This window comes from Nomascus leucogenys, chromosome 4 (assembly GCF_006542625.1).
Source record: "Nomascus leucogenys isolate Asia chromosome 4, Asia_NLE_v1, whole genome shotgun sequence".
NCBI lineage: Eukaryota > Metazoa > Chordata > Mammalia > Primates > Hylobatidae > Nomascus > Nomascus leucogenys.
The window spans coordinates 45551513-45565711 of record NC_044384.1 but is presented as its reverse complement, the minus strand read 5'-3'; the positions used below and the strand labels follow the sequence as shown (position 1 = coordinate 45565711).

The window sequence follows — 14199 nt, the reverse complement described above, 5'->3', positions numbered from 1 at the left end:
ATATCTTAGCTGATTGTAAAGTCTTAACTTAATGTTCTCTGAGAGGCAATATGGTGTTATAGATTAGAATAAGGTATTCAAATTGGTATGTGTACACTCAGGCAGTGCATAAAATAACCTATTGAGGTGAAGAAGGAAATGTTAAAACTGGATTTATATGTATTTTAATCTCAGCCCAATATGTTTGTACTTTTAAATATAGTTTATAATGGGTTAAGTATTGGTACAGTGTTATATAGATATAGTTTATAAAAGTGTACATATTGGGGGAATTTTTTTAGCAATTGAGTTACATTATCATAAGAATTTGGAAACCAGTGATTTAAAGCAAGGGCTTTAGAATCCAATTGAAATGGTTCCTTGTCCCAAGCTGTGTGATTTTTAGAAATTCACCTTAATGTAAACCATAATCTTCACATAAGTATAATAAAAAGTGTAAATGCCATAGGAGTATTGTGAAGATTAAAGGGACTTTTTGTTTCAAATTATTAGCCCAATCATTAACCTGTAGTAAGAACTTGATAAATATAAGACATCTATATAATGTTCTTATTAATTGCATTACATTCAACACTTGCAATGGCCTAAAGAAAGTAGTTTTCCCATTAAAGAGCTCAAGAGCAGGAACAAAATCAGCTGTTTTTTAGCCTTAAAGAGTGCCCGCCCTTGTATACTGTTGGTGGGACTGTAAAATGGTCAAACTGCTATAAAAATAGTACAGTGGATCCTCAAAAAATTAGAACTGCCATACAATCCAGCAAACCTGCTTCTGTGTACATATCCAAAAAAATTGAAAGTAGGATTTTGAGGAGATATTTGCCCACTCATATTCGCAGCGGCACTACTCACAATAAAAGAAGTACAAGCAACCCAAATGGCCATCAACAAATGAATGGACAAACAAAATGGCATATACCTACAATGGAATATTATTCAGCCTTTAAAAGGAGGAAAATCTTGTCACATATAATTATAACATGGATGAATCTTAAAGACATTATGCTAGTAAAATGAGTCAGTTATAAAAAGACAAATTCTGTATGATTCCACTTATATGAGGCATCTAAAGTAGTTCAATTCATATAATCAGAAACTAGAATGGCACTTCACCAGGTGATGGAGAGAAAGGAAAAAGGGGAATTGTTGTATAATATAGTTTCTGTTATGCAAGATGAAAAAGCTCTGGAGATCTGTTGCAAGACAATGTGAATATACTTAACACTACTTAAGTCTACAATGTAAAATGATTAATATGGTAACTTTTATGTAGTGTGTATTTTATCACAATTAAAACACATAGTTGGATGGATGGACAGTTGGACAGATAGATATAGATGTAGATAAAACTAAAAAGCTCTTGTGTGATGGTAAATAAGAAGCTGTTGTATAATGTCCCATTATGTCGTGTCAGATTGGGAAGTGATTTTTATTTCTTCCATTAATACTGAACATCAAAATGTATCACCCATTATGTCAGGTACTAGAGATTAAATCTTTCTTCAAAATAGTTTTGCGGAAATTTAACAAATTATCAAGCAATAGGCATATTTTATTATATGGCGAGAATCTGATGGCTTCTAGAAATATTAGTTTAGTAGAATCAACCAACAGTTGAACATTGACTATAAGAGAGAGAAATCAAGGCTGCCATACAAATTTCACCTTGTATGGGTAAGTAAAGTTGTGCTGCTATCCATGGAAAGAGGGAATAAGAAAAAGATGTGTCAGCTCAGAGGACCTCGGATGGGAAAATGGAAGGAAGAAAAATGTGTTTCTAGACATACTTAATTTGAGATATTTTGGGATATCTTGGTGGAAACACCCAATAGAAAATCCAAAATACAGCTGACCCTTGAACAACCTGGGGTTAGGTGTACTGAGACCCTCTGCAGCTGAAAACCTGCATATAATTTTGCTCCCCCAAAACTTAACTACAATAGTCTACTGTTGACTGCAAGCCTTAGCAAAAAGATAGTCTATTAAGCCATGAATAGACTAGTAGCTGCATAGATTTTAAGCATTCATGGCATATATTTTTCTTAGATTTTTTTATATTTCTAGATTATGCAGTTTATCTGAGAGTTTTTTCAAATTGTTATAAGTTTCCAAAAATTTTCCAAAAATCCACATATAAGTGGACCCAGGCAATCCTGTTGTTCAAGGATCAACTGTACAGATTTGGACTTCAGAAGATATACATTATGTCACCAGAACAAAGGCCTAACTGAAGTCATAAACAGGGGCAGGACAAAATATAGAGTTAGACAAGAAATTCAAATATAGCTTAGCAAAATAATTTAATTTCAAGGATAAAGAAGTAAACAATTCATGAAATTTGGGAGAATCAATTTGCCTTAGAATTTTACAGAGCACACACAATATCTATAATGTTCTGAGAGAAAAAGTAAAATACAGAATCTGCATCTGGTTAGTTGTCCTTCAAGGATAAAGGTAAAAGACAAATATTTTCAATTGCATATAAAATTCAAAGAATAGAGTGCATGGACCTACTTTAGGAAAAAAATGATGAACTGTAATTAGAATCAATCAAATCAAGGAATTCAGAGGTAAAGGAAACCAGATAACAAAACAGATAATAAACATTTAAATAGGAAAATAATGTTTAAAATGAAATTATATAATTTAACATTAATATCAACAACCCTGACAACACAAACATAATTATAATATAATGAATATAATAAATTATAATATATAATAAGTATAATATAATAAGTGAAATGAAATGTAAACCAGGATCTAAGAAACAAGGAGGTGGGAAGAAGTGAAAATATGCTTGTTTCTCATTTATCATTAGAGAAAGTCAGTAATACTTATAAAATGGAAATTTGTAATTGGTAAAATAAGTGTAATTCAACATCCTAAAGTTTTTCTTAATCTTTTTCATTAACTTTAGGAATAAATATCTTTGAGAAGAAACATTTATCTATTAGTAATTCATTAAATTTTATATATTTCTTCTTTTGTTGCATTGACAATCTTATATTTTCTTATTCTTACTTAAATTAGCATATCATCGTCATCCTAGTTCTGGAAAATTATTTGTGCCTGTCCATATACAACTATCAGTCATTTTATCGACTCTTCTTTTGGCACATATTTCTAGAGAGGAATCTAGAATGATGTTCATAATTAGCTTATGGTGATTATATTTTGATGGGACATTTGGTATGACTTTTTCTTTATTTCTTTCCTTTTCATTTAACTTTTTTAAAAAACTGAGACAGTATCACTTTTACAACGACAGTCATTTTTTCTTCCAAAGATGGAGTAGGTAGAATAAATCTTAATAATACATACGTACATAAATACATACAAGTATACCTTGTATTTCTTTCTTTTATTTTTTTATTTTTTTTGAGATGGAGTCTCACTCTGTTGCCCAGGCTGGAGTGCAATGGCACGATCTCGGCTCACTACAACCTCCCCCTCCCAGGTTCAAGCAATTCTCCTGCCTCAGCCTCCCGAGTAGCTGGGACTACAAGCACATACCGCCACGCCCAGCTAATTTCTTTTGTATTTTAGTAGAGACGGAGTTTCACTGTGTTGCCCAGGCTGGTCTCAAACTCCTGAGCTCAGGCAATCCGCCTGCCTCAGCCTCCCAAAATGCTAGGATTACAGGAATGAGCCACCGCGCTTGACCTTGTATTTTAGCTCTGTGTTGCAGTGTGATTTTGAGTTCACAAAATATACCTAATTATAATTACATTGTGATTTTCATGTTCTATTAATCATATTTTAAACAACTTTTTTTTTTTTTTTAGCATTTACTGTGTGCCTGGCATATGCTACATATACCACATGCTTGTGTGTATGTGTGTGTATATGTATGTGTATATATGTGTGTATATGTATATATAGTATATGTTAGTATATATTATATACACTACTAATTATGCAAAACTAGTAAGACTAGTATTAATACTAACATTTTACAAAGAGGAAACTGCATCTTTAGTTAAACTTTAGCCGACCCAGAACTCCAGTAAATGTCAGAGCCAGGATTTAAATTGTGCTCTAAAATCTACACTCTACTCACTATGCCATGTTTCTTGCCATTTATGCTATCCATGAAGTTTGTTTTATCTTGTTATCTAAAGATTGGAAAAATGAATATAACCTAAAACATAGTAGATTCACATTCATCTTTCCCAGTAGGACCAAAAAAAACAAAAAACAAAGAGTGAAAGTCTTAGCAAATACAACAGCTATTAGGAAAAGGTCTTTATAGACTTGACACAAGATTAAAGTCCTTGAAAGTTCTCCTGCCATATGCCAGTATTTTCTTCTTCATCATTCCTCCATCTTATGCAGTGAGTCTGGAGAGTAAACCCATAGGGAGCAGGATCCCAGCAGACTAAGGAAGATTGTAGAAGAAATATATACGAGTGCCAAATCTTGCCCCATCTCCCTACTGTGGCTACTAATAGGACAAGGAAGAACCAACGGAAAAATAAAACCTGGTATCTCAAGAAATAAGTGTGGGATAGTCTTCATACTCTAACAGGGTCATATTTCCTCTATATTCAGAGGAAATCTCCTGCCCCTTAATACTCAAGTCAGAGTGGCCTTTACTACTGGTCCCTACTGTTCCCTGAGAGCTGACCTGTGCTGGGGACTTGTCATAGATGATTTATTCTTCACAACTCCACAAAGAATCACTAAGTCAGCTAATAGGCCACATTGCTGATATTCATTCTTGGGATCTATTTGACCCCCAAATCCTATACTACAGGATCTCCCAAAGTACTTTAATGAAAAGAAAAATGCATGGGCTATCAAAAGCAATGTCCACTGTAGAAGCAAAAATGTGCTTCCATCTCAGTGACTACTGTGATGATTTGTCTTTGTGTCATAGATACAAAGTATCATGATAAATAACTGGGTCTGTAGCAGATTCCAGATCGAGGCCTAATATAGGTGCCTTAGGCATAAAGTTAGGCCAGATGGAAAGGTATACAGGGCTTCTCATGGGGTATTATTTCTTTCACTCTGATGTAGCATAAAGGATTTATGACCAAAACCACGGTCAGAAAAATAACAAAAACAGTTACTGTTTATGAGTCAGTCCATGAATATTCATTACAATCACTGTACAGTAATCAATTAGTAGTATGCACAGCAAGAACAATACGAAATCTGAGGCTACAGATTGCAGAACTGAATAAATCATCATTTGTAAATGACACAACTAAAGGTAATGCATTTTCCTTTCTGGATGGAAATTCATTTTATGACCTGTATTGGAATAAATATAAGAAAGAAATATATATAAGAAAGGCATAATTTAGACCTTTGTGTCTGTTCCTATAAATATAGGTCAAGAAAAGTATTACATCTTTTGATTATACAGTTTCAATATTCATATTCATTATTTTCTTTGCTTGATATTGAAAGACAAAAACATGAGCTTACCAAATTCCTAATGATTTATACAATGCAGTGGACTTTTTAAAAAGGGCGTTTAATAAATTTTCTGCTTTTCTAAGTTTACCATTCACAATATCAAATGGTATAATGTGTTCTGGTAGTTTAAATTGCAAGTGTGATGTTTCCACTAATTGTTGCCAGAAAACGTTAATAAGGATCAAAAGCTTCTAAAAACAAACTAAACTGGAAATATCAAATGTGTAAAACAGAGTTACCATAGTTAAGTGAATTTAAAACTATCGCTACTTAAAAGTTGGATGTAATCAATGTCAACCATTTGCTATATCGTTTTCAGAACTGTTTTAAGTCATTCATCATTTCATTCTTCTAAATTTCTGACACTTTTAATGAAAGAATGTATAAAAATAACAGTGGTACTATCTAAAAAGCAGATGGGTTGCTCAACAAACTGCATATGCGCGTGCGCGTGCATGTGCAGTGCAGGCGGGCTCGCAAAAGCACAGGTCCCACACCAGGCCTTAAATGGCTGAGTTGTCGGATGTTGTTGCTTGGTGACCAAACAGAATCTACTCCATCGAAAAGCAGTCTAAACATCAGTGACAGATATGTCCCCTCAGGTTTAGACATGACCAGGACAAATATTAAAGGACATATTTATCCTTTCCAGTAGTCAATATTTTTAAGTCAGTTGTAACTTGCTCAATTTTATCATCAGTTAAGTTTAGGCTTTAGGGGGAAGAGTAGTTGGAAAGCTACATTACTTTTGGGAAAAGAGTAGAACCAAGCTTCTTTAACTATGAGACTTAAAGATAGTCTTGTTTCATTTAAGTCTATGTGGTGTGTCTACTCTGTTCTTGTATAACCTCCCAGGTGCCATCAGTCTCTCTTTCTTTCATTAAACTAAAGTAGATAATTAGCCTCAGCCTGTCCTCTTCCCTTTTCTCTTTCCCTTTTCGCAGTAGTAATGATGTCTAATTATCAGCAGCAGTGGATTACTGCAACATCAAGAGCAAAGCATCTCTTACTGACAGCAAAGCCAGCCGCGAACCCTCAAACCTCAAGCAGCTAAGAATGATTCTTAGTCTGCACGAAAATACCATTCAAATACAGTATTTTATTTTGATCAATATATGCCTTGGAATTAAGAGAAAATATATTTTTGTCTTCTTGGTGACTGTACTCCTAACATCGGAAAGAAAAATGTATCGTTAAGGAAGGAATAATTTGAGATGTAGAGAAACACATGATAAAAGGGGATCCTTTATTTTTTAACTCATTGAAATGATGATTGGCTGTCTCTCAGAGAAGGAGGAGCCTATAATTCTATGTCGGGAGCAGTATAAAAATTTTATAAAGAGCAATAGACGAGTTCATAAATTAAAAACCTCTTCAATATTTCAAAACAGGCTTGAATGAAAAGCAGAGCTCTTAAATACTACATGAGAACCATTATCTAAGAATCGCCTGATGAATTATATTCTCTCCCATAAATATATGGAATCTTTACTGAATAGAGAAACACGTGTTACTTTAATATTATCCCTGAAGTTGTCACTCTATACTAGATGTCTTAGCAGTAATTCTTTAGCTATTCTGCATAAATTTTTGACTGAAAATAGTGGCATATGAATGCGTGAATGCTAGTTTGAATAACTGACATTTATGATGATCTTAGTATCTCTAAAATTGTTCTGAATTTATGTTATTTAAAATAGTTAATCCTTTAAAAGGACACATATGTTAGCACATATAGTGGGTGTAGTCAAATCCATATGAGTATAAACTCACTGTACCAATATCCACGTGAAGCTATCTGGCAGTTAGAGGGACCTAAGTTTAACATAAAAGGAATGAAAAATAAACTTCCCAAATAACGGTGTTTCTTTAAAACATATATGATATTATGAAATAATACCTTAAGTAAAGATATTTTAAACGATTTTATCCATTCAGTTAGCTCAGTTTTGTCCAAAGGAAAATGCATGTTTATGTCTTGAATTCCAACAATAAATTATTTTTCTACATCATTTCTTGATATTATTCCCAATACAAATTAATCAAAGCACTTCATTCTGTATATCAGATTTCTGGCTCATCCAGATGTAAATAAACCTCAGTTCTAATTCATGCCAATCTAGTCCTCATTATTTAGGAAAGCCAGACAATAATCTCACCATTGTCTTTAGTAGTGCCACATGCTAAAGGAGAAGACACCTTTATAGGTCCATCTCTTAGAAATCTCCCAACAATAGTACATTGTTTAAAAAAAAAAAAAAAAAAAAAAACCACCACCACCACAGAACTTTTACGTGTTTCCATTTCACTTTTATTTTTGGTTCCCAATTTCTATATAAATTCTAAAATAAATATACATCCTTCAAACAACTATTTCTAATTAATCTCAGGAAACCATAAACTGATTTCCAAACCTAAAAGACCCTTCCAAATAATGCTTTAAAAAATAACCTTTCATGCACATATTTCCAATTTAATATATTATACCTCCATTAGAGATAGAATAGCTTTCAAAGCGTCTCCTTTCTAGCATCCTCCACGAATACTGCACGGGGAAACAGTTGCCAGTACAGGAGGGGGGAAAGGAGGAAATGCTCAAGAAACCCCAAAGCGAGGCAAAAATACAAAGGATGCCAGATAGCCTCCTCCATCCCTACTCCAGGCGAGTACCCACCGTGGCATGATGCAGAAAGGTCTCCTGCATCAGATCTGCCATCCTACTTGTAGCCCACAGTTCCCATCTTCTTGTGAAGGAAATCGATGCTGCTGCGGCTCCTCAGCCCCACTGGCATCTGCAGCGTGAGGCTGAGGTGCATTGGGCTCTCAATGCCAGTGCCTCGCGGCGCCTGGGTTAGAGCTTTGTGGCCATGAGACTAGAGCCACCCCACAAAGAGGAACAAATACACACACCATTCGATAGCGCCTAAACCCATCTTTCTTTGTTGTTCATCTTCTAGCTGCGGCTTTATTTGTGGAAGAGGGAAGTGAGGAAGGGAATGGGGGGGCGGGGAGGAGGAATCTCCAGGACCTTATCTGCAATCTCAACAGTCGCGGCAACGATCTCTGGGAGTGATCGAGGCATTCGGGCTGCCCCGTGCCTTCCGGGCGGCGATCTAACGATAAAACCTGACAGTGTCCTGGGGAAAACCCCACATCCATCGCTAGCGCCACATTCGGGCTTTATGCCAATAAGGAGACACTATAGACTATCGATCAGACTCGTCTGCTCTCAGAGCGTGCGGCCGGGCTTCCAGCCTGGCCTTTATGCGCAGTGGCGGCGGTGGGACACGCGCCAGGCGCCCAGAGAAGGACATGGGACAATGGCCCAGCCCGAGGACGCCAGACGCCGCCGCCCGACCCGGGGAAGGAAGCTCCTGCAGCCGGTCCGGGAACCCGAGGCGGCGAGGGAGGCCAGCTCTGGAGGTGCGCTGCCGCTTTAAAATAAAGGACTACAAAGACTGCACAGTGGGGAAAACGCGCCTGGCTAATGCGAGTGGGGACGACTTGGGGAGGGGGTTGAGGAAGGGAGGGGGCACACGAGCCAACGGCGGCTCACGGCTCCCCCTCTCTCCCGCCTCTCTCCTTCCTCCCTCCCCGCCGGGCTGCTCCGGCAGACAAATAACAGAGGAAGGCGAGTCACTCACCGTGGTCTTGACAGGCACGTAGAGCACTTGCTTGGCGCCGCCGCCTCCCCCGCGGACCTCGTCCGGCTGGCCCAGCTGGAAGCCCTTCGATTTGACCCAGAATTTAAATTTGGCGTTGTCCGTGGAGCTTGACTCGGAGCCATTGAGGAGCTGGACGATCCGTTCGTATTTTTTACGGGTCACCGTCTTGGTCTTGCCTGAGTCCCCGTAAGTCCTGAGGCACCAGTCCTGGAACTGGCGGTACATGTCGCGCTCGCTCTCCATGTTCCCCGCGCCCGGCCCCTGGCCGGATGCTCCCAGCGCACTTCGCACCTGTTCACCCTGGGCTCATGAAAAATGCAGCCCCGGCCACGTTGCAGGGATGCGAGGTCCTGGCCGCCGCGGGAGCCTGCTTTGGGTGGGGGAAGGGATGGGAAGAGGGGAGGAGGGTCCGGTTGGGCACCAGCAATCAATGCCCTGTGCTACCAAGTCTGGTCCATTCGTAATTGCAACAGCTGTCTCGGACGTTTTTCCTGTTCCCTTAGCGGTCGGTCTCTTTAATATTTTGTGACCAGGACCATCCCAACACCATTCTGGCCCAGAGGAGCTGGGTTTTGAATAATTAAAATCCCATTCCTTGGTTTATTAAAAATCCCAATATTGAATTGGGGTGGTCCCTAGACGCCTCGCCCCCGGGCTGCGTCCGGGGCTGGGCAGGTGGAGCGCAGCGCCGCCTCCCCGCGCGCGCCCCAGAAGCTTCCCCAGCCACTGGCCCCGTGGTCCAGGAGTGAGGGCTGAGCCTCTCCCGAAAGCAGCCGCCCGCCCAGCGCCTTTGAGCCCCGAAGGGCACACGGGTCCCGGATCTCTCCTTCCTCCTGGGTCCTGCTTTGACCTTCCCCACGACGGGTGTTAAGGGACTAGAAAGAGAGAAAGTTCTTACCTGTCATGTTTTTAAACCTATCAAATTCTGTTTTACAGAATTTTTTATCAAGATATTTTTAAAAATGGTTTAAAATGTCATTTCTTCAGATGCATTTTGAATAAATTCCAGCCCTGTATGTAGATTCTACGAGTTAAGTCCCAGAAATTAGCAAAGCATTGATGGAGATTTGGCCATAGTTCTACAGGATAGATTGTAGTGCCCCAAACAGATATCCGTTCCAGGGGGATGTGGGTAACCGAAGGCAGGCCGCTGGCGGCGGGTATCCCGAATAATGATGGGACCCCCAGACAGGACTCCTCTGGTTTCTGCTGAACAAGACATAGAAGTAAGTTTAGGATACAGATGCTTGAAACCCTTTGCACGAAATTAAAATATACAGAGAAAGATCATTTTCCCCTTGCTTGGTCACAGTTTGCAGTTCACACGGGAGGTTTCAGTTGTCTATTTTCCCCCTGCCACGTCATGGACACCCCCTCCACTGCTCTGAGTAGCCAAATATGAGTTCCTCTGGACTATTTTTCCAAGCAGATGAAGTCAGCAGTTGCTCCATTCAGGACTTCCATCCATTTGTTTCCAGAGCTGGAAATAGGGGAGTTCCCATCCTCCTCGCGCGGCGGCTGCGGCAGCTCCTCTTTATTCTACTCTCAGCCGAGGCCCGCGCCCGTCCCGGGGAGCGGCTGTGACAGGAAAACGGCCCGACCAGTGCCCGGCGCCTGGGCTGCGTCCGAGCCCACCTTCTTCCCTCGTCGTAGTCTCCCAGACTAAAGCCCGGAAAGGGAACGCGAGATGTTTGCGCTCACCGCGCTGTAGCTGGTCCTGGCACTTGCAAAATGGTCAGTGGCTCCTGCTCGGCCAGGCTGAATGTGTGCGTGTGTGTGAGCAAGGGAGCGAGGGTGTGCGGTGTGCAGGGGGTGCGCTGTGTGTGCGCGCGTCTCCGGGAAGGTCTCGCGGCGGCTGGAGCCGGGACTGACAGCCCGGGCGGAGCGCAGGCAGCTCCACACACTAAACCTCTCGCCTCTCCCCTCACCCCCACCCCTCCCACTCCCCTCTCCTCCCCCCACCCTCCCCGGCCCCTTCCAAGCTCTCTGATTGGCCAATGGGACAAAAGTTTCTGTGGAGACGGCTGGGCGCTGACGTCACGGGCAGAATTGTCCCATTTAGGGATCCCGGGGGCAGTGCGCATGCTGCAGGCTGCAGGTTAGAGGCAGAAGGAGGTAGCAGCGGGCCCGGCGGCAGCCAGGTGGCAGAAACGAGCACGAGGCATCCAGGTGGGGGGACGACTCCAGCAGGGTTTCCATGGAGATTCCTCTGGGTCTAGCCTAAAAACAGCAGATCAGCTGACACCATTAGCTCAGGACCTAATTACTGCTTATTGGAGCAACAAATGAGGGAAAGGGCCAGCTGCAAAGGAAGAGTTTTTATCCCCCCACCCCATTCCCCCATCTCCTCCTTTCTCCCCCTCTCTCCATCCCTCTTGAGTCCCGGGTGAATTCTCATTAACTTGCAAGATTCCTGCAACAACAGCTCCCCTTCTCCAGAGGCCACCCCGACTGCTTTTATTCTTTTATTTCCTTCTTTTGTATTAAAAAGAAATGCTAAAATAAATCAGTTGTTCTGAGTCCTTGAATTTTTGTTCAATACATATTAGACCATAGAGCTCAGAGAAGACACTGTCCAATGAAGTCACAAGTGAATCTAATACAAGGGACACAGGGGAAAAATATCACTTTCAATTTATTGAGGTGAATCTTTAGATAGTTCACATTAAAAAAAAATTCAATATCTTAAATACATAAATATTTGAAACACGCAATTGGACAGAAGAATATTCTGAACCACCCTTCTAGTGGGGTATACTTCACAGGAACAACTCTGTTAAGTTTCCCTTTGTGGCATCAGAGCTCGATTTAGTTAGATATTGGTCATATGTTTCCTAGAAGTTTCTGGAAAGATAATTGGTCCTGGGGTAGTCATTCAAGAATAAGCTGGTTCTATACATTTCACTTTCTCATATGGTTATAGTTCACAATTACAGAATTATTTCATGCAGCTTTTCATCTGAAAAGGCATACCATCCCCTCTAAGCTTTATTTATGTACTTGTAGCCTCCAAAAACCTTCCTTAATCATTCAACTTAATATTAACTTTCTTCTATAATCATCTGTATTGAGTCTTTCAAACATTTTTTTAACCCTGTCTTGTAGTAAGCCATACACTTTACATTGACATGTAGTGCATACATACATTTTTTCTGCAAAAATTTTATGAAAACATCTATTTTATTACCTGCAATATACACTGATATTTGCCTTTTTCTCTCCTGTTGATTTTGTTATTATTATTTGGTAAAGTACGGTCCCAACCAAATAAATTTATTTTATGACCCAGCAAAGAATGACTGGCAACCTACAATTTGAAAAAATATTGTTTTAGATAATAATGACTACACTGCTCCTTTTACCTTATTTATATTTTCATGTGACTATGTTTTGTTGTTCAAATAAAGTCTTAATTGGAAAACCCTTGAAAGTTCATGTCTTGTTCATGTTTTGTGCAGTGAACAATGTGCACAGTAAGTACTTAATAAATTGAGTCAATAAATTAATGAAAGAAGGAGAACAAGAGTAAGGGAAGGAAGGAAGAAGGTAGGCATAATCTTTGTCCATTCTTGTTGGCTTTTGCTGGGTAGTGTTTGGTTGAAGTTGGTCCCCCGTCTTAAGGAAATGACAGGCTTTACCACACACACATGTTGTTCATTGTATTTATAACTATACTTGACACCCTAATGCATAGCAACTAGAACACCCTAGACATACAGAACTCCCAGAAGATAAATATGTCATCAACCCCCACTTGTATTCACTAGATTTGATATACAAGCACAAAAACACCACAAAATGAAATAGATTATATGAAATACATTCTTTTTAAGAAGAAAAGGTAAATGATTAACTACTAAAAGACTGTTTGCATTGGAGGAAAAGAATACAGAGTTCAAAGATTTCAAGGGTCCTAAGTCTCAGAGCCCTGCAGATTCTCTTGTTTTCAGTGGAACCCAAAGTGTAATATGCTCTGTACTTGCACCCATTATTAATTGTGCTGGCTGAGCCAACACCTTCAACCATATCTTGTCCACCTAGGAAGGTAGGCACCTAACAAAAATCTAAAATCTGCCTCAGCAACTTACTCTGGACTAATTTTCCTTCTTTGAACTTCTCTAGAGTCAGGTCTGCCCAGCCCCATCTCAGGGTCATCCTGAGCTGCTTCCTCAGCTATATGGTTCATGTGAACAGGCTGCCTGGGATTTAACTTGGTATGTTCCCAGGACACTTTCCTCAGAATTGCCTGGCTACAAAGCATATCTCTCCGAAATGTTTTTCTTCACCCCTTCTGAATGCCAATCCCCGATCTGGGTCCAGGGGTCCTGTCTGCCTGGCAGGCAGAGGAAGAAAAGAGAGGAAGAGGAAGGCAAAAATTATGTGAAACTTATATTTTAATTTAAAATAATGCAAAACGTGGGCTATCATCAATATGATTTTGTTATAGAAGTAAAATTTCTTCCAACTTCATGGTCAGTTTGTAAATGACATTTTAAAAATCCGGAAAATCTTGCACTTTAGTATCAATCACAAATATTTACACAACACTATGCGTTCATCAGCAAAATGTTAGAGTACAAACAACATAGAATCTGTAATCAGAAAATCCGTGTTCAAAGAATAAACAAGCTTTCATTCCTTCAAATAATTGTGGTTTTTATTAAACAAATATTAACCAAGCTTTAGTTACTCTCACAGGTTCTAGGGTTAACGTCGTCAGCAAGACAGATGTATATGCATGGTTCCCATCTCATGGAACGTAAATTCTTCTAAGGACAGCAGACAACAAAGCAAAAAATAAATAATTAGAGCTTTACGTAAGTGCTAGGAGGGGGAAAAATAGCAGCATAAGAGAAAACAGTGATAAGGTAGAGAGACTTGATGAGCTTAGGGAAGATCTTTCTGAGTAGGTAACATTTATCGTGAGATCTGAAGATTCAAAGGAGTCAATTATGTGAAGCCAGGAAGGTGAACTATAGGCAAAGCGCAAAGATCCTAAAGTAAAAGAGCTCTTGGCATGTTTGAAGAATAGAAAGAAGGCCAAGGCAACTGGAGCTTGAAAGAGAAAGGTAGAACGTGAGATCTGAGTAGACTTCTGCAGCCAGAT

At 39.8% G+C, this 14199-nt stretch overlaps 1 protein-coding gene across 3 annotated transcripts in view; it reads right to left on the bottom strand.

Moving 5' to 3' along the window:
• The window catches only part of NOL4 (nucleolar protein 4), a 381073-nt gene extending 368557 nt beyond the window's left edge, over positions 1-12516 (bottom strand). For all 3 annotated transcript variants that reach the window (XM_030810603.1, XM_030810601.1, XM_004087724.3), the window contains exon 1: positions 9072-12516. Coding sequence is in view for 2 of the 3 variants with exons in the window: in XM_030810601.1 (XP_030666461.1) it covers positions 9072-9335 (264 nt within the window). In the remaining variant the exon portion in view is untranslated. The remainder of the gene's footprint in view (positions 1-9071) is intronic.
• Between the last annotated feature and the right edge of the window lie 1683 nt (positions 12517-14199).